Source organism: Marmota marmota, unplaced genomic scaffold (assembly GCF_001458135.2).
Source record: "Marmota marmota marmota unplaced genomic scaffold, marMar, whole genome shotgun sequence".
In the NCBI taxonomy this organism is placed as follows: domain Eukaryota; kingdom Metazoa; phylum Chordata; class Mammalia; order Rodentia; family Sciuridae; genus Marmota; species Marmota marmota.
In genome coordinates, this window is record NW_025999982.1 from 11,819,318 (window position 1) to 11,842,140 (window position 22,823).

General features: G+C 37.7%; 1 protein-coding gene across 1 annotated transcript in view; it reads left to right on the forward strand.

The window, feature by feature from the left end:
• Window positions 1–4,437: 4,437 nt before the first annotated feature.
• Window positions 4,438–22,823, forward strand: part of Cdc5l (cell division cycle 5 like) — a 46,955-nt gene continuing 28,569 nt past the window's right edge. The window contains exons 1-8 of the mRNA XM_015487814.2: window positions 4,438–4,685; window positions 7,065–7,168; window positions 8,672–8,833; window positions 9,459–9,586; window positions 10,269–10,368; window positions 15,422–15,640; window positions 17,307–17,451; window positions 18,996–19,184. Of these exons, the coding sequence (XP_015343300.1) occupies window positions 4,641–4,685; window positions 7,065–7,168; window positions 8,672–8,833; window positions 9,459–9,586; window positions 10,269–10,368; window positions 15,422–15,640; window positions 17,307–17,451; window positions 18,996–19,184 (1,092 nt within the window). The 5' untranslated portion in view covers window positions 4,438–4,640. The remainder of the gene's footprint in view (window positions 4,686–7,064; window positions 7,169–8,671; window positions 8,834–9,458; window positions 9,587–10,268; window positions 10,369–15,421; window positions 15,641–17,306; window positions 17,452–18,995; window positions 19,185–22,823) is intronic.

A 22,823-nucleotide genomic window follows, 5' to 3' on the forward strand; every position in this document is an offset into this window, starting at 1 on the left:
GAAATGTGTCTGCCTCCACCAAATGTAGAGAAGGTACAGGGACAGCTGATGGAACTAAGCTCCCAGTGGAAGAAGTAAGTGTGGGGATGATCACCTGGTTACAAATATGCCTTTTTGGCTGGGCACAGCATGGGCATGAAGTGAAAATGGAGAGTTCTGTTAAAAAAGAGGATAGACTAGATACCCTAGATACTTAGATAAATTAGATACCCTAGACACAGATAATACTAGCAATTCTTCATCTGAAATTCAAACTGAACCGAGAGTTCTGTATTTCTGTTTACCATTTGTGGCAAGGCATAGGGAGGTGGTAGAAATAGATGCATTTGGAGGACGTAGTGGGGGGGGGAAGTGGTAAGACTGGAGGATGGCTTGGCTTCAGGAGGGAAAGAGGTATGGCAGGAGGAAAAGTGGCCATTGGGGGATGGTGGTGCTGTTTCCAGGGCCACCTCTAGCTCATGTGGCATCTTTACATAGCTTGAGAAAGACATGCTTCCAAAAGAAACAGCTGGTAAATATGCACCTGGGTGAGCTGTGTGCAAGCTGGATTTCAGCCCCTATTTGCTCATTGTGCAGTGAACTTTTTGTACAACCAAACGTGGTCACCCTGTGCTCTTCCCTGAAATAAGGAATGCTGGGGAAGAACAGGTTTTCTGGGAGAAGGTCAGCATTGGGCGAGTTGATTTTGAGGGGCCTGTGACACACACAAGTGGAACTGCCCAAGTTGTAGTTAGGCATATAAATTGGGGTCTGGATATATGCATGGGAAAAACAAACACTTCTGTGAAAACTGTACCATGTGGATTTGGGGTCTAGATATTCATTACCCAATTAGAATGTTGATCCCAAACTGAGCAATGAGCTCAAATTGACCTTTGAACCTTAGAGACGTGAGGAAAAGTAAATTCTCTTTGGGAGCACTTCTCCACTTCAGGGCACAGGGGATCCCTAGAAATGAGACCCACTTAAAGCTGGTGTGGTGGCACATGCCTGTAATCCCAGTGGCTCTGGAGGCTGAGAAAGGAGCCAGTCTCAGCAACAGTGAGGTGCTAAGCAACTCAGTGAGATCCTGTCTCCAAATAAAATACAAAATAGGATTGAGGATGTGGCTCAGTGGTTGAGATCCCATGAGTTCAATCCCTATTACCAAAAAGAAAAAAAAAAGATGTGAAAAAATTACAAATTATAATTGGACCCACCATAAGGGAAGAGTCAACAGATGAAACTCAAGCCAGTTTAGGTGATTAACCATGTTGAGCAATATGATACAAATTACCAGGATCATGGTGCACAAAATCCCATTTTGTAGTAACCTGACACCTAGGGGTTAGATTTTTCCAGTGTTGGCTAATTGACATTAGAGGGAGGTTTAGGGATGGTAATCTGAGACTTGGGTGGGGCTAGAGGACCCGTCTTTTGAAATTGTGTTTGCCAGGCAGGACAGATTTTTAAATTGTATGTTTACTTGGGGGAGATGAGGAAGATTTCAGGGGTGACTGACCCTGCCCCCCAACTGTGCTTGGTGTTACCTTGACTATTGCTTCTAATTTTAGTTCTTTCCTTCGTAGAATCTTTGGTGGTATAAGAAAAAAATGGATGAGAGGGAAACTAGAACTTTTCATGTTTTCCTTAGTTAAGTAAATGTCAACCCATTCAGAACCAGCTCCCCAGAAAATGATGAGGGGTGGGGGAGTAGGGGACAATGCAGCCTAAAAAAATCCCTTTATAAGTTGGATGGCTCATCCAACCGCTTTTTCTTGAGCCAGAATTTCCCAAATGGTGTTTCTTTTTTTTTTTTAAAGAGAGAGAGAGAGAAAGAGAGAGAGAGAGAGAGAGAGAGAGAATTTTAATATTTATTTTTTAGTTATGGGCGGACACAACATCTTTGTTTGTATGTGGTGCTGAGGATCGAACCTGGGCTGCACGCATGCCAGGCGAGCGCGCTACCGCTTGAGCCACATACCTAGCCCCTAAATGGTGTTTCTTGCATGCCTGGGTATGAGAAAGAAAGGTTTGTAAGGTCAGATTAGTTTGGACGTGCTTTATTTAAAAAAAAAAAAAGGAGTGTATTAGCTTTTTAGGGCTGCCATAACAAAGTACTACAAACTGAGTGGTTTAAAATAAGAGAAATTTATTCTCTCATAATTCCGGAGGCTAAGAGTGTAAAATTAAGATGTCAGCAGGGTTGGTTCCTTCTTGGAGGCTCAGGGAAAGGATGTAACCCATGCCTCTCTCTCTTAGTCTCTGGTGGTTGAACATATCTATTTGAGAAAACAAGTCAACCCACAATAGGGTCTAGGGAAAAAATCTCAAAAATCGAATCAGATGTATTTTACAATTTCTTACAGGTTTTACTTTTTGTGATTCTACAAGAGGGAAGGCAGCATGATGCTTTTCTGAAACTCAAGTAATCTGAAAAACATGTTTATGTTTATGGAGTTATCTCATGTGACTAGTGTTCTGAGGGACATTTCGGAAACAGTATCTTGGGTGAGTGAGGAAAAAGTACAGTAGTTTCTCATTAAACCTGTTAAGATGCGGTCACTCATTTTTGCTATGTGGCCTAATGACTATAGTCTGGCTGCCTGATGGCAGTTGCTTCTTTTGTCTGTCCTGCCTTGGGGTGGAGATGGAATCTTTGTGGGAGCTCTCATTCTCATGGTGAGTCTGGGGTGATATGGTAGAGGAGACAGGCCAATTCAGGCCATCCTGGGAAGACCACATATTCATTTTTCTGGAGTTTATAGCTATGGGGCTGTGGTTTCAGATAGCCCAGAACTTTCATGATGTTGCGTTTTCTGAACCTTGAAAGGGGACATAGTATCTGCACACTCAAAAATGTTTTGGAGGATAAATGACAGGGCTGCTCTGTTTGGATGGGTTGGTTATGTGATATATGCTTCTAGAGGCCCTGTTCACAGTATACACGTGGTAGATCTAAATTTCTTAAAGTTGAGTGGTCTGTTTTCAAAACATCTCTATTTTGTGACAACTTTTTTTTTTTTCCCCAGCAAGTGACATTAAAGTGTCTTGAGGAAGAGGCACCCTTTTCTAGTTGGCAGGAAAGTGGCAATGGTATAGTTAGTGGTCCTAAGTGTGAAGAAGAAGCCATGGTGGACTCTTGGAATGTTAGATATGAATGGGCTCAGACAAGGGACTGGTTAGGACTCTAGCTTACAAGTAACAGAAACCCAGTTTCGACTGGCTAAAACCAAAAGGGGAACAAATTAATTATCAGAACACAAGGATAAGGATGTAGCTGGGACTCTGGAACATACAGATCCAGGGACTCTTAACAAGGCTGGGTCCTCTTCAGTCTCTCTACACCTTTCTTCTGCTCCTTTCCATATATCTGTGACCTGCTTTCTTCCTATCTTAGTCTCCATAGTCCAAAACACTGGTAGATAATTCCTGGGTGTTCTAGGTTAGAGGGTGTCCTAGCTCTTCTTTCCCTTCAGCTACCATTGCATCAATAAAATTTAGATAAAAATTATCATAAACCTAAAACCCCTAAATTTCCAGCTCTTGTAGAAGAGGAAAATGGAGAAAGAAATATAAAGAGAAAGCCACTATATAAATACTCAGAGCTGTTTCTTGATTCACTAACTAAATATTTTCATAGCTTTCAGGGCTGGTGCCAAAAAGATGTTCTGAAACAGTGAAGAAGACTGTGTTATTGGGAGTTAGGATGGCAGAGAGCTTGACAATCTCTACTTCATTGGGTTTTGGTTATATTTCAATCTGTGCCCCACCCCCCCCGCCAATTTGTGAAGTAGGTATTCTTAGCTCCACTTTTCAGATGAGGACGCTGAAAAGAGCCAAGACTCCAACTTAACCAGAGTTCGTCTAACGCCAGAGCTTATCAAAAGCAACTCTTATTAATCAACACAGACTGATGAATGATGAATGAAAAGCTCTGATGGGACATGTCTGTTGATTTCTGGGATAACCACGGATCTCCTAGAGGTGGGACGGGGTGAGTAGCGTTGCCCTCCTTGCAATAATCACTGCCACTTTTTTTGTGCAGTTATGTATTAGGTAACTGTGCCAGGTTTATGATCTCATTTAATCCTTAGGATAATCGTATGAGATTGATTCCATCATTATCTCTATTTTTACGGGTTAGAACACTGAGCCTTTTCCCGAGCATTCTGTGAATAAATTCCTAGTAGCGAAATGCTTAATATAGTGCTACATTAATAAATTAACAAAGCTCTCTGCGGACCAACTGGGTTGAAACCCGTCTCCTGACATTTCCACCCCCGCCACTGAGTGACGTCACGACCAACGCGACCTCTGTGTTCCTAGCCAAGTTCCACCTTTGCTATCTCGCGAGAAACCTGGTTTCTTCCTACCCCGTCTTGGACATGCGCGCGGCGCAGGGTGCTTCGGTTGCCGCAGTTTGATGGTTTTATGTCAGTCTTGTTACCCTGAAGGTTTCACAGAGCTCTTCTTTCCCTTCAGCTACCGACATCTCGCGAGATCGGCTAGTCGGCCCGCCCTCCTGCGCCTGCGCAGTTCTCTTCAAAGCAGAAGGTCGCGTTTGGAGGAAGTGGCGGCTTTGGGTCTCGTGACCGAGTCGCCGTTACTACTTTTCGGAAGCTTCTCTCGGCCGCTTGCCTGGACACTCTGCCGCCAAGATGCCACGAATTATGATCAAAGGGGGCGTGTGGAGGAACACCGAGGTGGGTCTCCTTTTCCCGCCGGTCGCTGCCCTCCGCCCTCTCCGACAGCTGTGCGCACGCGCGCGGAGGTTTGGGAGGCGAGGAGGATGCCCTGCGGGGTCTGCGCGGGGCCTCAGCGCGAGAGCGAATGCTCGGGGCCTTTACCTTGTCTGGCGGTGTGTTATCTTAGCGCCTCCAGGACAGGGATCGCGATTTAACCACCTGGCGCTAAGCTCTGAGCTCACTGCGAGGCATCTGTTGGGCCCTTAGTGAATGTTTGTTGAATTGAGGGCGCGCCCCCTTCCTCCTTTGGAGGAACTCTAGCGGGGGAAATGGGACGTCAGCGAGAGTTGATTTCTGGGGCAACACCCTCTCAGTCCGTGCAACCTCTCCGTCTCTGGGACTCAAAAATAAAGCAGTTGCTGTGGCCACAACTTTGGTTTTCATTGACTCCCTTGCACTGGGAAAGAAACTTGAGTGCCAGGTTCGAAGAGCCCGTTTATGCACTCATCGCTTTGCTTATCTGTTATCGAGGCATAACCTGTCTGTCCTCCCGACAGATCCCAAGGTCTCGCTCTTTCTTAACTTCCTGTTATTCTTGCCTTTGCCTGGATAGAAGCCAGACAGAACAAACTGCCTACCACAGTTTTTACTTTCAAAAAACGGTAGTGGATAATGCCCTGGGTGAGCCCAAGGGCAGTAGAACTGGAGTAAAATGGAAATTAAGTTTTAGTGCAGGTTGCATTCAGACTGCACTGAATTTACTAGTTCCCAGAATGCATCTTCAGGCACTCTGTTTACCTCCTGTGCCTTCTCGGAATGTGTTTTTACTGCTTGGCATCCTCCTGACCATCCTTCAAACCAAGTTCAGAAACACATCTTGAATCTTTGCTCATCCACCCTGTAAAAGTTAGTTGCATCCCCAGGAGTCTTGGGTACCTCTTTTGTCCATTTATTATAGTTTGTTTTGTTCTTTTGCAAGCATCATATCTTTCTATGCAATGATGTATAAGTTTCTTACCTCTTACCACCTCCGTTTCCTCATTTTTTTTTTTTTTAAAGAAGATAATTTCTACTGCTCTTGAGGATTAAATGGGTTAAGACGTTGGGAGTATTTACAACAGAATCAGCACATAGTAGTCTTTCAGTAAGTGCTAGTTGTTGGCTTCCCTCACCAGACAGCATTGCAAAAGGACCAGGTCTTGGTAGACTTAGGACCTAGGATAGTGGCCAACATGAAGTAGGTTGTTTGGCAGATGTTTGGGAATGACTAGTAGGGTGGATGGATACCTGCTTATATATTTGATTGAAGATGTGCTGAAGTATAGCAGTACTTCAACAACGTTACAGATAAATGCAGTGATAATTTATTCAGCTTGTGGTTAGGGAATCATACTGTTTAAATTGGAGAAGAGATTACTTTTTTTTTTTAAAGATATATGTATTTTTTTAGTTGTAGGTGGACACAATATCTTTATTTTATTTTTATGTGGTGCTGAGGATCAAACCCAGTGCCTCATGCGTGTTAGGCTTGCACTTTACCACTGAGCCACAGCCCTAGGCCCCCCACCCCCAAGAGATTACTTCTAAGGGAGAGACACTTATACAGAATCAATTAACAGCACAATTTCTATGCAGTGTCAAAGCCCTACAATCTTTTTTTTTTTTAATTTTAAAAAAAATTTTTTAGTTGTAGATGGACATAATACCTTTATTTCTTATTTTTACGTGGTTCTGGGGATCGAACCCAGTGCCTCACACATGCTAGGCAAGTGCTCTACCACTGAGCCACAACTCCAGTCCCCCAAGTTATTCTTGAGCTGTAGATGTGTCTTGTTTGATTCTCTTTTCCCCAATACACAGATCTGTTTCAAGGTAGGTATTTAGGAAATGCTTCTTGAATGATTGTATAAATGAATGAATTAAATCTTTTTGAAGGGAAAGAGCTACAATGGAGAATACTTTTGCTAATCTCTGTCAGGAAGTAGTGTTGCTGAAAGTGGGCTGTTCCTATTTCCAGTTTGTTGAGGAATTTCTTCTTAGTTTTTAAATTTTATTTTATTCTTGCTTGCTGTTATTTTTGTACTTTATTTCCGCCCCAATATTGAGGATGGAACCTAGGTGTGCTTTTTTTTCCTGAACTACATCCCCAGCCTGTTTCTAAAATTTTGAGACAGGGTTTTGCTAAGTTGCCAAGGCTTGCCTTGAACTTGTGATCCTATTGCCTCAGCCTCCAGAGTTGCTGGGGTTATAGGCGAGAGCCAACACCCTGTCCCCCTTTTACCTTTATTTTTTATAACCTGAGGTTCCTCTCCCCCTCAATCAAGAGTTAATTTAAATGTTGTCTTTTCTCATTTTGGATTTTGTGATTGAATGTACTCTCTCTGACAATTCTTTTAGGATGAAATTCTGAAAGCAGCAGTAATGAAATATGGGAAAAACCAGTGGTCTAGGATTGCCTCATTGCTGCATAGAAAATCAGCAAAGCAGTGCAAAGCCAGATGGTATGTACCAGTTAGAGAATGGAAAACAAAAAGTGACCTTAATTATGATGAGATGAATATACAGTTCTTTGAATCATCTCGAAGATGGCATCAGGATATAGAATGGGAAATGGGATTTTGAGCTTAACTGCTACTTGCTTCCTAGGCAAGACTTTTTTTCTATTTCCTTTACCCTGCCCCTGTTTTCTTCCAGTTAGGGATAAAAATACTTGAAAGTAACTGATGGAGATCAAAGCTCCATTTTTAAATGTGTTAATGTGTTTGAGAGCACTTTGTGAAGCATAAAATCTTAAGGACAGATGGTCCCCAGCTTATAAATGGATTGTGTCCTAAAAGTTTATAAATTGGTTGCTTTAAGAATTATTTTCACAAAGAAATAAAAAAAATGACATATAATGGTTAATTTTCTGAGCAAACTTACAATAATTGAGTTTTCTCATAACAGAATTGAAATATTATATATTTCTACACTAAAATACAATGTAGGCCAATACTATATCTATGGTGTTACCTTTTAAATTGCAGGGAGGTGGCTGCATTAAATTGTTTATATTTGTTCTTGGTATGAGTGATATGATCCCAGACTCTACACATCCGATCCCAGGAAGAAACTTTGGTTGTACGAAGTGATTTAATTTCCTAGGCATTTGGATATAAGAAAGGATCAGAAGGTAGAAATTTGACTGCAGAGGTAGATGGTTCTTAGGAGGAAGGAGTGGTTTGGGTTTCTGTTTCTCTTAGTGGCACTAAGTTCTTGCTCTAGAGGTTGTGAGGACTTATGTCTTACTTGCCAGCCTCTCATCTAGCGAAGTACTAGATGCAAAAGGTGGGTTGAGTGGATATTAGAAAAGACAGAGGATGTCATAATATTTTATTTAGACTTAAAAGCATACCAGGCAAATGAAACCGCAGTTAGTGGGTATAATGAAATGCTTAAAGAAATAAGCCAACATTTTGTGAGAAAGCATGGGGAAGTATTATGAAAACTAGAAACACTAAAAAAATGAGGTAGTATTGTCTTTTTCCAAATAATTTCAAAATCTCTAGTAAAAAAAAATAAATAAAAACAAGTGAATTGAAAAAGAAGGCATATGATCATGTTTCAGTCAAATTACCTTTTTAAAAATTTATTTATTTATCTATTTATTTATTGGTTTTCGTTGGACACAACATCTTTATTTTTATGTGGTGCTGAGGATCGAACGCAGCGCACCGCGCATGCCAGGCTAGCGCGCTACTGCTTGAGCCACATCCCCAGCCCCAAATTACCTTTTTAAAGTATTACGAATCTTACATAATTATAATACAGTAGAATGTAGTAAGATGGAGAATATTAAATGGCATAAGTTTACTACACAGTGAATAGTCTCTTGTCAAAAAATGCAGCTTTAGTAATTGAAGGTTGAAAGCATGTTTTTCAAATAGTAGAAGTCAGTGTATCTAGTGTGGAAATTAGATATTTATAGTAGGTGATTAATGTATAAAATACTATCTTTTTAATAGGTATGAATGGCTGGATCCAAGCATTAAGAAAACAGAATGGTCCAGAGAAGAAGAGGAAAAACTCTTGCACTTGGCTAAGTTGATGCCAACTCAGTGGAGGACTATTGCTCCAATAATTGGAAGAACAGCAGCCCAGTGCTTGGAACACTATGAATTTCTCCTGTAAGCGAAAATTCAAAATCAGTTGAAATATGTGTATATGTTAATGAGACTGAACAAACTTTTAGCATTTCCTGTCTTTTAAGTTTTAATTATAGATGTGACTGAAATCAGGAGAGATAAAGCTGTTGGGCTCTATATTTCAGATGTCATGTGGTTGATTAAAACTATGTCTTTTAGTGTACACTTTTTATTTAAAAGAATAAAAGTATACAGGTCATACATGTTCATAATAGAAAATTTTGGGAAAAAATAATAGCAAAAGAACAAATGAAAGTCACCCATAATCATACTGCTGAGAATGAACTATTAGAGCATTTGTGTTTTTGTTGGTGTTTGTGTTTGTATGGCTGCACTGTGTGCAATTAAGGGGCTGCTTAGATCCTGTTTTATAGTGAATTAAAGCACTCTCTGAAATTAGAGAATTTTAATACTATTTATTTCAGATGAAGCAGTGACAGAATTGCTTTATTAATGCTCATTTATTGAGCATTTTGAGATTGCTGGAATGTACCCAACTACTACATACATCTGTAAAGCTGTTTATTTTTTGTTTATTTTTTGGTGGTGGGGAAGGAGAACCAAGTGGTATGATAACTCTGAGTAACTCATCCGAGCTTTTTTTTAGGGACAAAACTGCCCAAAGAGACAATGAAGAGGAAACAACAGATGATCCACGAAAACTTAAACCTGGAGAAATAGATCCAAATCCAGAAACAAAACCAGCACGGCCTGATCCAATTGATATGGATGAGGGTGAGTGTATGCCTGTGAGACATTAGTTTCTTTCATTAACTATAGACTCCTCAGGCCTCTTAAACTTTTAAAATTCCTTTCTGAACTCTTGTGACTTTTCAGAATTCTATTATTAGTTGTTATTGTAAGTATCTTTTCAAATATCTCTAGTCTGTTCTATTATAGAATAGTTGTTCTTTTGGATAGTTCCTTTTGTCTTCCATTTTTTCAGTTCATTTAATATCTTAAGCAGTGTAACCAAACTGTGCAGATTCCCAAAAGTATGAGGTTCTATTTCTCATTCTTTTATCCAATAGGTCAGGATATTGGACCTCAGTTCTTCTTTGTCTTTAGACAGATCATTTAATCTCTGTGAGAAGGCAATACCATAAGACTGTGATGGAGATTTTTTGTTGATTTTGTGAGACGTTGAACCAAGAATCAGAGGAATTGGACTTAGATCCACGTCTGCTGCTTATTAACTATTTAACCTAATGTCCTGTAAAGTTGGAATTGCTCAAGGAGGGTAAATAGGTGACTGAGGTCACATAGCTAGCAAGTGTTGAACCTGGTTTTAAACCTAGTTTCTCCTTTATGCTACACCGTATTTATGTTTTTTTTTTTTTTCCTTATTTTAAGCACTAGGGTATATCTTACATACCTTGCTTGGAAAGAATCTTAGTTGTTCTCTTTGTTTTTGCAGATGAACTTGAGATGCTTTCTGAAGCTAGAGCCCGCCTGGCTAATACTCAGGGAAAGAAGGCCAAGAGGAAAGCAAGAGAGAAACAATTGGAAGAAGCAAGGTGTGGTTTTCTCAGTTCATTTTCAATAAATGGTCTGTTCGTTCTTAAGCCCATTAAAATTGGATTATTTATCAGTGCTGTTTAGTGAATAATAATCTTACTTGTCCTTTTTCTATATTGCTTCTTTATTACTCTTAAAAAACTTGCTATTTCCCCCAACAACCATTTTAGAGTAATTACAGAAAAACTATATGTGTTTAAAAAATTTTGAAGACATGACGGAAGCAATGCACAGTTAACCTAGTATTTGATCTGTTAGTATACCAAAGCTTCATCTGTTACAGCATCTTGGAGTCAAGTGACTGGAGGACACAGATGACTAACTTTTTCATGACTGCCAGTTGTTTTTTCTTCTTAGTAGGGCACTGACTATGAAATAAGAATCTTGGCTGAGCATGGAGTACATGAGCCTTGAACCAAATTTTAGGCTTTTGTAGAAATCTTTGTTAAATAATTAGTGATTATTAGCTAAATTATGGAATCAACCCAGATGCCCACAATAGATGAAATGATTAAGAAATTGTGGCATATTTACAAGGGAGTTGTATGCAGCCATAAAACAGAATGAAATTATGGCATTTGTTGGTAAATGGATGGAAATGGAGAATATCATGCTAAGTGAAATTAGCCAAACTCAGAAAATCAAAGGTCGAATGTTTTCTCATATGTAGAAGCTAGAGTAAAATAAAGAAAAGGGGGAGGGAAGGATAGGATAATGTAAAGGACCAGTCAAATATAAGTTAAAGAAAGAGTAGAGAAAGGAGAATGGGAGTGGCAAGAGAAAAGGAAGAGAGAAAAGCAGGGGTCAGGGGATAATGAACTGAAATCAATTTCCATGCACGTTTGAGATTGCTGGAATGTACCCAACTACTACATACATCTGTAAAGCTGTAATTTTAAAAAATGAGTGAATATATCTTAGGCATTGTCTTTTACTCAGGATTTTGTCCCACTTTCTTCTGTTTGCTTTTTGTTGGTAAATCTGTAATTAATATTTTTCATGGCCCAGAAACCAAGATGAAGTTGATAGACCATCTGGACTGTATAACAGCTTATTAACTTTTGGGATTCGGGCATTGGAGTAACTCCCTAGCCTTCACAGTGCCTTTTGTGGTCCTCAAGCTAGCCAGGAAGTACTTCCTGACATGATGAATATCATTGTGTTGATGGTTTCATCAGTAATGGCTTTGAAGTGCCATATGCTGAGATAGAGTATTATTTCATTCCTGAGGATGCTATGCTATTGGCATAGCTGGCCAGTCACTAGTTTAGTATAATTAACTTTTGATGGGAATATGACTGGCTTGGGATAGTGAACACAAACCCAGAGAGTAGTTAAATTTTCTATTAGGTCTCAGTCACTGGGATAGAACCCAGTGTAAGTGCTCTACCACTTTCTATGCTTTATACTTTTTAGGGTTAAGAATGTAAAGTTGAAAAAAATTACTTTTCCATTTTTGTTTGGAAGAATTGTTTGGAAGATTTTTGGGAGACCCAATTTTTAGAGCCTATTAGCCATGTGGGTGGGCAAGGGTTATAGCAGATGCACATGTGAAAAATCAAAGTTTGGCTAACATCGATTGCTTTCAATATATTTTTGCAGATTTTAACTCTACAATTTCTTGTAGATTTTCTTGTAGAATCAACATATTTTTCTAAGTTGTGTTGTACATACAGGTTGGATTGGCTTGTATGCAAAGTGCTGCAGGACTATTTAAATGTTAAATTACAAGTCTATCTTATAACTTAAAAGCGTTTTTATTGATTGTGAAAGTAATATGCTTTTAATTCCAGTAGCTGTTAATATTTATATTTTGAGGACATGACTGGTATAATATGCATTTGCTATAAGGATTTGTGATATTCAATTAACAATATGTGGTAAAGGTTTTCTAATGTGATTTGAAGTCTTTGTTTCCATTATTTAAAGAACAAGATTAATATTTGGAATATATTCTTCCAAAACTTTCTCTCAATATAGATGTATTTTTATGTGTACATTAACCCATCTACATTTATACATATGAGAGGTCAGCTGTTAATCTTATTTGGTTCTCTTGTAACTGTTTTTTTTTTTTAAATAAAGTGCAAACTTTTATTATTTTTTTATTTTTATTTTTTTGTGGTGCTGGGATTGAACCCAGAACCTTGTGCATGTGAGGCAAGCACTCTACCAACTGAACCATGTTCCCAGTCCTGTAACTGTTTCTTGTAATATGTTTATCATATTTTTTTCTTGGAAATTGGACATTTATTTTAGTTGATATATTGTAGCAATTCTGGGTACTGCCCCTTCCTACTTCTATTTATTGTTAGTTGCTTGCTTATTTGGTGAACCAACTTCATTATTTTAGTGGTCTGTTCTCTGCTTCCTTCCCTCCTGGCAAGAAATATGGTCTCTGATGCTGCTTCTTAGGGAGGGGCAATCTTGGATATGCCCATGTTTTCAGGGATGGCATGTTTTGGGCAGGGATCTCTTTGACATCTCTTTCCCTGACTATACCTAGCTGTGTGCGTATTGTTTTTAGCAGTGTCCTAGGTATAAATTGTTCCACAGCCTGATCCAGGCCAGTTTGGGCTCCTTTGAAGGGATAGTACCTGGAATCAGTGTTGAAGATTTGTGCTGACTCCTGGAGGGTTCCTTACAGCTTTCTCTTTCAGTTTCTCTCTGGCCAACTAGTGGGCCTATAGTTGTGCCTATATCTCCAGTGAATTTGTTAGTTTCTTTTTTTAAAAAAAACATTTTTTTGGTTGTAGATGGACACAATACTTTTATTTTGTTTATATAGTTTTTTTCTTTTTTTAATGTGGTGCTGGATAGAACCCAGTGCAAGTGCTCAACTACTGAGCCATGACCCCAGCCCAAATTTGTTAGTTTACTAATTGCCTTTTACCACAATTGCCGCTGTTTTTGAGAGTGTCCTTAGACTGGAACTTCTCTATACTCTACAGATGAAGTCATTTCCTTTGGAAGGAGATTTGAAACTCTTCTGTTCTGTGACCTGCTTCTTTGCCAGGGCTCTGACAATGCAAGTGTCTGAGTGACACTCCTGCTTTATGAACTGAGTGCTTGGTGGGCAGTGGGAGCATGATGTGATGTGTAGTAGCCCAGTTCTCCTTATGTTGTCTTTCTCAGCATGGAACACTCATCCCAGAAGCTGGGGCAAGTAGTAGTCTCAGCAATACTCTGCCCAAGGTGGCACTGTTTGGGTGAAACAGGGGAGCTCTACTTCTCAGTCATTCTTGATGGTATTCAGCTTCTGCAATTGGGTATCTGGTGGCAGGGTAAGAAATTCTGATGTCCTGCTTTTCCTGAAGTGAAAGCCCTAACACTGGGAGCTGGTAGGAAGAGGGAACCTTACATTCTTGGCTGTGTGGAATGATGTTTCTTTCTCCTTGAGCTGGAGGGGTAGGAGACAGTGGGTCTGTTTTCAGCTGCTATACTTTTATTTGCTTTTTTTTTTTTTTAATATTTTTTTAGTTGTTGATGGACTTTATTTTATATATTTATATGTGGTGCTGAGAATCAAACCCAGTCCCTCACTCATGCTAGGCAAGTGCTCTACCACTGAGCCACAACCCCGGCCCCTTTTGTTTGCTTTCTTGCTGAGTTTAAGTAAATTTTCTTGAATTAATATTTATATTTTTGGCCATATTTCATTAAGATCCTTTCCAGAACTTTAATTGGTTATATTTTGTCATTGTTTTTCTTTTGTGGTGCTGGGGATTGAACCCAGGGCCTCACACATGCTGGGCAAGTGCCTTACCAGCCAGCCACATCTATAGCCCCAAGATTAGTTTGTTTTTGGTGGTACTAGGGATTGAACCTAGGACATTGAGCATGCTAGCCAAGTGCTATCCATTGAATTACATCCCCAGCTCTGGTTGTTTTTTTTCATCAGTGCCTTTGGGGATAGGGATTTATGGAGTTCCTCATGCACTCACACTGGGAGTCACCTTTATATATACTGTTTTGTGACTTGTTTTCCTTCCTTTTAATATTTGGAGCAACTTTTCTTGTCATTAAATCATTAAAGTTATAGCATCATGGGAAAGTTCAAAGAAAAAAAGTTTTCCTTTTTAGATGGAATTCCACCTTCACTGACAATCATGGTTAAATTTTGGTGGACATCCTTCACATCATCCCCATATTCACTGATAGGTAATTTTTGCATGTTGCTCTTTAGTGTGTAAACAATTTTTACGCACTCAGGCCTCTTGACATGTCTGTTAGAGGAGATGTATGTCCTTTCTAAAGGTTACATAGATGGCTGTATTATAGGCATGTTACAGATTCATTTAATTAATTTCTTATTGATGGATGTTTAGATTGTGTCCAGTTATCTACTGTTACGAACAGTCTTCTCATTAAGTTCTTGCTCATGTTCTGATTTATTTCCTTAGGCTGGAGGCTGAGAAGTAAAATTGCTGGGTTAAAAAAATATGAAAAACCTTAGGCTTTTAATACATATTTCTAAATTTGTTTTGGAGAAAGCTGTCCCAGTTTATTTTCTCATTACCTTTTTGGGAGGCTTTCTACTTTTTATACCTTTCTCACTAAAATAAGTGGGATGGTATCAATTAGATATACAAATGGTGCCTATTAATTTGTGATTCTTTATCAAATAAAACTTTGTTATTTTCATTTGTTCTCCCCCATCCTTTGGAGCAGGTTTTTAAAAAACTTTGCATTGACATAATACTAATTGCAAATATTTTTCCTATAGTTTGCTGTTGTAAAAATTAGGTCTTAAATTTGTTGATCTTTTTCTTTGACTTTAATTTATATTGAGCAAGTACATTCTTATCCAGAGATAGGATACATAATTACATATCGTTTCTTCTGATTTTTCATGTTGCTTTATGTGCATACATGTGTGTGTACACCTTTAAATCAAAACTGGGATTTGTTTTGGTGAACAGTATGAGATGAAGGTTTACAATAAATATTTCTATCTCAAATAACCAGGTCGTTTTCTTAACTCTGTTGGATAATCCATCTTTGCCCCATGATACATGATTTTCAAGGTGATTTTGTATTCTTTTTCTTCAGGCGTCTTGCTGCCCTTCAAAAAAGAAGAGAACTTCGAGCAGCTGGCATAGAAATTCAGAAGAAAAGAAAAAAGAAGAGAGGAGTTGATTATAATGCTGAAATCCCATTTGAAAAAAAGCCTGCTCTTGGTTTTTATGATACTTCTGAGGAAAACTACCAGTCCCTTGATGCAGATTTTAGGAAATTAAGACAACAGGATCTTGATGGGGAGCTAAGATCGTAAGTTGCCTTTCTGATCTGGAAATAGAAAGGTATAATGGGAATTTTGTATTGTTATTGTCAGAGCCAAATTTTTATGATTTAGCACAATGTGGCCTGCTTATGCTGTTTTTATGTAATGTGTTCACCTTTCTGAGAAAACAAGTGTGAACCCTGTCTCTCATTTTGTTAGCACAGAATGCTGTGTGGTTGAATTATAGTGTTTGGTTCTTTGTGGATATGAACCCAGGGGTGAATATCACTGAGCTACACCCCCAGCCTGTTTTTCTTTTTTATTTTGAGACAGTGTCTCAGTAATTGATGAGGGTCTCACAAGTTGCTGAGGCTGGCTTTGAATTTGAGATTCTCTTGCTTCAGCCTCCTGTCTGTGGGATTATAGGTGTGCAGCACCACAACCAGGTCTTAGTTGACTATTTACTCACTAAATCACATCTTAACATTTAGGTACATTTGTGGACAAATCAGATGTTTTACTAATATCCTGAAAAAAATCTGTTAATATTTGGACTGGTATTTTTTTTTAAGTAAAAACTTTACCATGTTTTTATTAAAATGAAATTAAAGGAAAAAACTTACCAATGTTTTCCATTCTTAAGTTTCCCACTTGATGGGGATAAGTATGTATATTTATAAATGTTTATGTCTTAGAGTATAGAGGATTCATCTGTTTTTTTTTTTTTTTTAAAACTAAACTCTTTTTTTGGACACAATATCTTTATTTATTTATTTTTATGTGATGCTGAGGTTTGAACCCTGTGCCTCATGTGTGTGAGGCAAGCACTCTACCACTGAGCTATAACCCCAGCCCCGTTTCACCTACTTTTAAGAGTTTTTTTTTTTTTTAACAGAGTTTTCTTAAATCTTAAATCTGCTTATTATAGGGAGAATATTTTATACTTGTCAAAGAAGTTTTTGTTTGCTTCTCTCTGTTTACTTTCCTTTTCTATTTACATGAATGGTTCCTAAGCAGATATCAGCCACTGTAAAATAGGATTTACTTGATTGTATATATTTCTCAAAACAGGACCTTGCTTTATGGGCCCTATGAATAAAGAGATTAAAGAGGAAAACTAATCGTTTGGAAGGAGTAGACTAGCTGGGGGGAAAAGAAAGCAGGCAGAAGGAAAGATGGTATAGGAGCTTTGAAAGACTGCTTTGATCCTGGCTTTAGGCTTCTAACAACTTTTGGGTGTGTTTTTCAGTAATACCCTTTTAAAAAGTTGTATACTTTAAAAATCAACAATTAACAATATTAAGGAGAAATGTAAAAATTCAGTGGTTTTATTTCATCTCCTTTACTGTTCCTTTTTTGTGCATTCATCTTATGTGCACACATGTTTTTATGTGAATATAATCACAATATAGGAATTGTGTGTTTTTTTGCCATTATATGTGATGTTTTGCATATTTGTTATCACAGGTTATGTTATCTTCAGGTTATGTTTTAATTTTTAGTACTTAATGTATCCCCTTAATAATTTTATTACTATTCTGAGTTTTCATTTTTGAATATACTAACAGCTTGTGTATATTATTTTTGCTTTTTAAAGTTATTTTCTTTAGAAATAAGATTGTTTTTCAAAGGATATGAATATTTAAATGGATTTTGCTGTTATTGCCAAGGTATAACTTAAAATCTCTTCTTCTCTATCTTGATCCATTATAGTGAAAAAGAAGGAAGAGATAGAAAAAAAGACAAACAGCATTTGAAAAGGAAAAAAGAATCTGATTTGCCATCAGCTATTCTTCAAACTAGTGGTGTTTCTGAATTTACTAAAAAGAGAAGCAAACTAGTTCTTCCTGCTCCTCAGGTAATCTGATAAAAAGTTTTTTTATTTTATGAATTTATGAGCTCATTTCATTTATTCAGCAAATATTTGAGGGCCTTTGTTTCAGGCTTGTTATGAGTGCCCTTAAGAAATTAGTGTAATGGGTGAGCCACATGTGTAACAATAAATTATTTTGGTATAATATGATAAATAAGCAACAGCTTCTCTGTGTAAGTTATTATATGAAGTCTTAAACTGCTCATGATGGTTTAATAAGTAGTTAACACTCAGCAATTTGTCACCAGCTACGGCTCTTGGCCACTTATTTGTAGTTGATCAGGATAGGTATGGTCTGGCTTGGTGAAATTGAAGCTGCTTTCTTTCAGGGAGTGTTTTGTTATATCATGTTTTTCTTTTTGAAAGAAAAGAAATGGGCTGGGGTTCTGGTTCAGTGGTGGAGTGCTTGACTAGCACTTGTGAGGCACTGGGTTTGATCCTCAAAACTACATAAAAAAATAAAGTTTATATTGTATCCATCTATATCTTAGAAACACACACACACACTAAAAATATTTATGTGTATGTACGTGTGTGTGCGCACGCGCGTGTATATATGAGAAACAGCTCTGAAAAATCAGTGTGGGAATTGTGGAAAAGAGAAATACAAATATTTCCTCAGTTTATTATAGTCCTTTGACTTAGTAATAGTTGGTCAGAAACTTGGGAACTTTGAGTAACCTCTTGTTTTGAGTAGTATAGCTCTTCAGAATCAGACAGGTTTAATGGAGTAGAGGTAAGGACTTAGGAGACCAGCAGAGTTTGTTTCCCCAGAAGTCTTTTGGCTCCTCAACAAAAGACTTGTGGGCATGAACATAATTGAATTTTGTCATATGTTGCTCTTTCTAGTAGTATTTTTAAGTTTAATTTTGTCTGAAATTTTCCCCTTAACACCCCTTAGAATATTTATTTTGGCAAAATTACTTTTAGATTTTCTCAAGGATCTTGTGATTCAGTAGACTCTGTGATATTTTTATATTTTTTTTTCCTTCCCATATGGATAGTTTTGTACAAAAACTATTATTTTATGTTCTTGGTACATAAGCATATTAATTTGAAAGAATTTCAGTATGGAAATATAGCAGTTGTAGCTTGATTCTGTATCATAGATGAATTTTATCCCCATGTCATGTAGAAAAGGCTTTTAAAATTTTTAAAATAGAAATTTTTTTTGTGGGGCGTATTGGGGATTAAACTCAGGAACACTCAACCACTGAGCCACATCTCCAGCCCTGTTTTGTATTTTATTTAGATACAGGGTCTCTGAGGTGCTTAAGTGCCTCACTGTTACTGAGGCTGGCTTTGAACCCGCGATCCTCGTATCTCAGCCCCACTGAGCTGCTGGGATTACAAGTGTGCACACCACACCTGGCTTAAAAATAGAAATTTTAAAGTCAAAAAGTTAGGGGTAGTGCAGTGACCCTGTGTGTTCTATACAGCTTCAGCAATTCATCTTTCTAGAATATGGAAATTTTAATCTGTGTTGGTCCTCAGTTAAAATGCTTACTGTGATAATTGTGTCTTTTTAGATTTCAGATGCAGAACTTCAGGAAGTTGTAAAAGTAGGCCAAGCAAGTGAAATTGCACGTCAGACTGCTGAGGAATCTGGCATAACAAACTCTGCTTCCAGTACTCTTTTGTCTGAGTACAATGTCACCAACAATAGCATTGCTCTTAGAACACCCCGAACGCCAGCTTCCCAGGACAGAATTCTGCAGGTATGGTGTCACATAGTAGAGGAGCCTTTTGCGTTCATTATTGTATTTAAGGTATCATGAAGGAGAACACTAAGTGGTTTGGTTTTGTTTCTTTCAGGGTCTCAGCAGTTTGAAACTGAGTCCTGAATGAATAGATCCTGAAACATTTGTCTAGTAGAGAAGCTAAATCAGCAGATTCAGTTATTAGGTGATTTTATTTCTACATTATTATAACAATTTTGAATCAAGTCCTTCTACCTTCACTAGTCTTTTATACCTGTCAGTAAAGCACAGGATTTAAATTTTTCACATTGCCTAGTAATCCTGGCAAGAAATGAGATGTATGTGCAGTGATTTTAGAAACTGCCTTGCATTTTCTCATTGGCTTGACATCATATGTCAGTGGTAATAATTTCATCACTCTCCCTCACACATGGTATATCCACAGCTCTTTGTGTTCCACGGGTGTCTGTATGCCAGAGACAGATTTTTCTCAAACCTGGAAAACACTATTGAGAATTTTGGTATCCTTACGTCTCATTTTCTTTTCTCTCATAGTCAGAAACATAATTTCAAGGTCTTGATCCAAGAATCAATGGTTGTGTAAGGCTTAGTAAGAAAAATAATTGTGCCCCTCATTGCTTGCTCTGCAGAGGTACCAATTACAATTCTTTGTTTTTATTTTCATATTGCTAAGATACTTGTGACTTCATTGTTTTAAGAATTATTTGTTGTTTCTCCATATAGAATTTGGACATTTGTCCCTATGTCTCAGTCATGCATATAGACTTTTTCAGTTCTCTCATTGTCAATTATAGTACCATCGTCCATTACAGTTAAAATATAGTTTTGGTTCATGGTTGGATTTATGACTCTGTAAACCTTGTTTATTCCTGAATCATGAGGTGCCTTATAACGTATATGTTATGTAAATACATATTTGTATGTAATATATAGCATAATACTGTGCTTTGTTGTACAGTATTTTGTATTTTCTTGGAGTTAACATTTGTTTTACTCAGGTAATGAATTTTTTGAATACTTAGCATTAATTGAATTATAGACTGTATACGCTGTCAGTCTCCTGTGTTCTGGTCAGACTTCATATAATCTCATCTTTCTAAAGGTTACCAGCAGACAAGCCAGGGTACCTAACAGGATAACTGGCTGGCTACCCATCTGCATAAGAAATAAATGAACGATGTAAAAGGGAAAAATGAATTTTATACAATTTTGTCAAACTGGAGAGAAGCAGTTAAGATTGTATCTTCTCTCTCTCTCTTTTTTTAAAATATTTATTCTTTTAGGTGTAGATGGACACAACACAGTGCCTTTATTTTTATTTGGTGCTGAGGATCGAACCCGGGTCCTACCCGTGCTAGGCAAGCGCTCTACCGCTGAGCCACAATCCCAGCCCCTGTTATCTTCTCTTGTTAGTCACATAGAAGCTTACAGAAGCAGTTAAAATTTATAGAAACAAAAGCCAGGAGGTGTAATTTCGCAGATATAGCTAGGCAGTGTTGGCTAGAAAACACAGGGGCTAGTTTTTTGTTTCCATTCACAGCATGAGGAAGCTCAGGAGCTAAACCTTTTTCAGAGCTTTTAATTTCAAAAGGTCTGTATTTTATAATAAAGTCTTTCCCAGAACTTTGAGATGCTCTTATTAGGACCGATAACTCACTGGATCTTGTTTACAGCATGATTTTTATTGTTATTTTAAATTTTTTTTTTCAATTTCCCTTCACTGTCCCTGTAGAAAATCCCTTGGGTTCTCTTTCTTCTGGTTCCCATGACTTTGGCTTTCTTGGTTTATTCTCTTGTTAATGAAGCATAATATCCTTCAATAGCTTTCTGAGAAAGGATTCATGGAAGGTAGATTTTTTTTTAATTTAGTTTTTGTATACAAATAAAAATTGTATATATTTTTGGTGCTCAGCATGATGTTTTTGATATGTGTGTATATTTTAGAATGGCTAAATTAAGTTATTTAACATTACCTCATGTACTATTTTTTGTGTGTGTGTGTGGTGAGAACACTTAAAAATCTATTTTGTTAGCAGTTTTCAAGTTATTCACTAGAGTCATCATGATGTACAGTAGATCAGTATATTTCTTGTGTTTAACTGAAATTTCGTTTCGGGTTCTCCCACCCCTTAGCCTCTGGTAACCATTGTTTTTCTTTCTAAAAGTTTAACCTTTTCAAATAATATCATGGGGTATTTGTCTTTCTGTGCCTAGCTCATTTCAATTAACATGATGTTCTCAGTTTCGTCAGTGTTCCAAATGCTAGGATTTCTTTTTTAAGGCTGAATAATATTCTTTGTGTATATGCCACATTTTAAAGATTCTTTTCTCTGTTGATAGATATTAAGGTTGATTTCTGTATCTTCTGGCTTCCACTGTGGCTGTGTTATTCAGATTATTAGTAGGAAAGCTAGTTCCTCTTTCTCTGGAAGTGTTTGTGATCTCCTTTTTCACATCCTTGGTTCTTTGTGTGGATCTTTCTCAGTCACTCTGCTAAGTATTTGGTGGATTTTTTAATTCTAGAGACTTGTGGCCTTTAATTATTTTTTTTTCTTTTTTTTTTGTACCAGGGATTGAACTCAGGGGCACCCAACCGCTGAGCCACATCCCCAGCCCTATTTTGCATTTTTCATTTAGACACAGACTGAGTTGCTTAGTGCCTCGCTGTTGCTGATGCTGGCTTTGAACTTGTAATCCTCCTGTCTCAGCCTCCTGAGCTGCTGGGATTACAGGTGTGCACCACCGCACCCGGCTTGTGGCCTTTAATTCTTGAAAATTAGTTTGAATTAAAAAAAAATAAATCTTCCTTTTCATCAGTTACTTTATAGACCTCCAACTTTTGTCTTCTTTCCTCTCTAGATGATTTTCTGTGATATCTAGGAGCTTTTTAAAAACGTTTAGTGTTTTTTTAACATCCATTCTTATTTCATGAACATCTTCTCTTCTCTGGGACTGTTGGTAATCATGATTTTACAAGGTTTTTTCCCTTTTTATAGTCTCTTAAGTGTTTTGTTTCCTCTACCATTCATAAGCATGTATTCTCAAATGTTTGGTGATCTTTGATTCTTTTCCTATATGTAGAGGTGAGGGGCAATTGTAAGCTGACTATAAACTCTTTGTATGTGGGTGAGGCTCCTTGACTCCCAGCTTCTCTGGAGGCTGATCTGACTGGGATGTTTTGTTGGAATTTCTTGATGTCAATATTGCTTCATTAAAATTTATGAGACTCTTCAGAAAAGCAGCTTTTAATATCCTGCCTAAAGGGTGCACAACTGACTACCCTCACCTGAGGAAAAAAGGCTGAATGCCTCCAATTTAAAGTTTAAACTTATATGTCCTTTCTTTTTCTTCATAATAATAATTTGCTTTTAACACCTTCTGGGATCCCCTAGTTTAGAAAGCCTTTATTGTTCTCTCTGAAGAGTTTTTCTTTTGTATTGTTCATGCAAGTTCACAAATTAATGCACACTAGTTATTTTATCATGCAACTCAAGACTTTGAGGAGGCTTGGACATGGGGTTTCACAAGTAAATTACTAAAATATCTAGTATATCAGAGATTTTATAAAGCAATTTTGTGATTCTTTTGGACCCTGAGCATAAATAAAGATGTGTTCTGGGGTATTACAACCAGGTA